Source organism: Myotis myotis, unplaced genomic scaffold, assembly GCF_014108235.1.
Source record: "Myotis myotis isolate mMyoMyo1 unplaced genomic scaffold, mMyoMyo1.p scaffold_m19_p_8, whole genome shotgun sequence".
Taxonomy (NCBI): Eukaryota; Metazoa; Chordata; class Mammalia; order Chiroptera; family Vespertilionidae; genus Myotis; species Myotis myotis.
This window is the reverse complement of record NW_023416390.1, coordinates 75,615,441-75,617,494: the sequence shown is the minus strand read 5'-3', so window position 1 is coordinate 75,617,494 and position 2,054 is coordinate 75,615,441. Positions and strand designations below refer to the sequence as shown.

The window sequence follows — 2,054 nt, the reverse complement described above, 5'->3', positions numbered from 1 at the left end:
GGAAATTCATTGGTTTAATGTAGTAGATAGCTGGCTTCTTACCACCGAACTTGTTCTGGGAAAAGGACACTCATCTTTGTTTTTGTCCTTCAGGTGACAGACAAAATGGAGGACTCTATCCTCCTCTCAGGTATCTTTTCCCCACTCAGTGCTATTGTTATGGTGTTAGGGACCTGGTTCAACAATGCAGATGAGTAGAAGGAAGCAAAGAGAAAATGAAGAACTCCATCTTCATGTCTACCGCAGTACAAACTATTGTCGTTGCTTCTCCCAGGCCACAGCAATAGCTCCGAATGCTACTCTGTCTCTAAGGGTTGTATTTTCTGCCACCCCCACACCTTTCTCCATCCAAGAGACAGAATGACCCTTCCAAAGATATGGTTAGGACAGCCAGTGGCTTCCTGTTGTTCATGGTCTCTCTGGTCCAATAAGTCCACTCTCTGACTTTGCCATGTAGGCTTTACCCGGACCCTGTGCTCCAAACACCTTTATTTGTGTGTTTATGTGGATAATGTCTTTTCTTCTCACTGGAATCCATGAGGTTGGGGTTTTGTTCATTTTTTATTACTATTTTACTTTCAATGCCCACCACAGTGCCTGGCAAATAACATATGTTTAATAAATGTTTGTTTGAACGAATAAATAAGAACAGAATGACCTCGCGTTGCTGCCCCGCCGTCTGGCCCCGTGGACTCACACCTCGCGACCTGCTACCGACCAATCTGCCCGGCCCTCGTGTGCACCATGTCTTGTTCCTCCAGCATCACCGCTATGAAGAAAGTGGTTCAACAGCTCTGGCTGGAGGGCGGGCCCAACCTGGTTTCCCAGGCAGCTGCAGATCTGAAACAATTCTGTCTGCAGAATTCTCAACATGACCCCCTGCTGACTGGAGTATCTTCAAGTACCAATCCCTTCAGACCCCAGAAAGTTTGTTCCTTTTTGTAGTAAAAGGAATTTTGAAGGTGTTCTAAACCACTTTTCTTGAACCAGTGAATATTCAAGAACGAGTGAATATTCAAACAAAGCTAAATCTGAAGCCTGTATGAAAAGCTTATTGTATGGCATGTGCCATACTATACAAACTTCTGCTTTTGTCCTTAACATCTACCTCCCTGAATTTTCATGGATTTCTATTTCATAAGAAAGAGTATTTCATAAACACTGGCAGCAGCATACAAATAAATACTTAGTAGAAAAAGTAAAAAATAAGAAATAACAGAATGAATAGCATTCAGGTCACATCTTGCTGATACTAAGGTCAAGGCTGCCAGAAACACACAAGTTAGTGCAAGTCAGTGAACTGTATTACACAGGTAGAAGGAAAGAAATTGTCATCACATCATTTGTGGCCAGTTTGGCGGGAGTGTGAGGGGAAAGTAACCTAGCTGTTCAGGTGGCTGCTATGAAGGTGGACTCCAAACTCCTTGGGGTCATTAAAGTCCATAGGCATTGTGATCACCTGTGGGCTCACAGGAGCTTCCTGGAATCCTCAGTGATCAAACTTAATCACCTGCATCACAGCCTCTGCAGGCAATCAAGCAACCTTGACAGATTGACTGATTTTTTAAAACCATTTTGTCAGTTTATAGGCTACAGTCTCCTGTTTGTCAGGTTTATACCATTACATTTATACTCTTTCGAACTAGTGGGAAACATACAACAAGAAATTCTTGTCTCAGGCACCTTACAGGAGACTTCTGTTGACAAACATAACATATAATAGTTTGAAGATATTGATAAACAGTAGTCCCCTTATCCACGGGACATGCATTCCAAGACCCTCAGTGGACACCTAAAACTTCAGATAGTTCTGAACCATATATATATGCCTTCTGTTCACTAATGCCTTTCCATCTTAACTAAGCACTCCCCATACACTGTGGCCATGACTTGCAGTTTGAGGTGTGGCAACGACACTAGCACAAATTTCTTTTTCTTTCTTCACAGTTTCTTGAATAGAAGGTTTATGTTTACCATAGATCTTACCAACTTCAGCATATGATTTTTTTCTTTTTTTTTATTACGTCAAGATCTTTCATATTTTTACTTAAAGA

The 2,054-nt window shown here is 41.7% G+C and overlaps 1 protein-coding gene across 1 annotated transcript; it reads left to right on the top strand.

Moving 5' to 3' along the window:
• The first annotated feature begins 744 nt into the window (after positions 1 to 744).
• LOC118661166 (guanine nucleotide-binding protein G(I)/G(S)/G(O) subunit gamma-5-like) lies at positions 745 to 963 on the top strand. The gene has a single exon (XM_036318846.1). The coding sequence runs from the start codon at positions 745 to 747 to the stop codon at positions 943 to 945; it is 201 nt and encodes a 66-aa protein (XP_036174739.1). The 3' UTR covers positions 946 to 963.
• The last annotated feature ends 1,091 nt before the right edge of the window (positions 964 to 2,054 follow it).

What these genes read in the sequence shown, in the direction of transcription:
- LOC118661166 (XM_036318846.1), top strand. Translation starts at nt 745, where the DNA reads ATGTCTTGTTCCTCCAGCATCACCGCTATGAAGAAAGTGGTTCAACAG.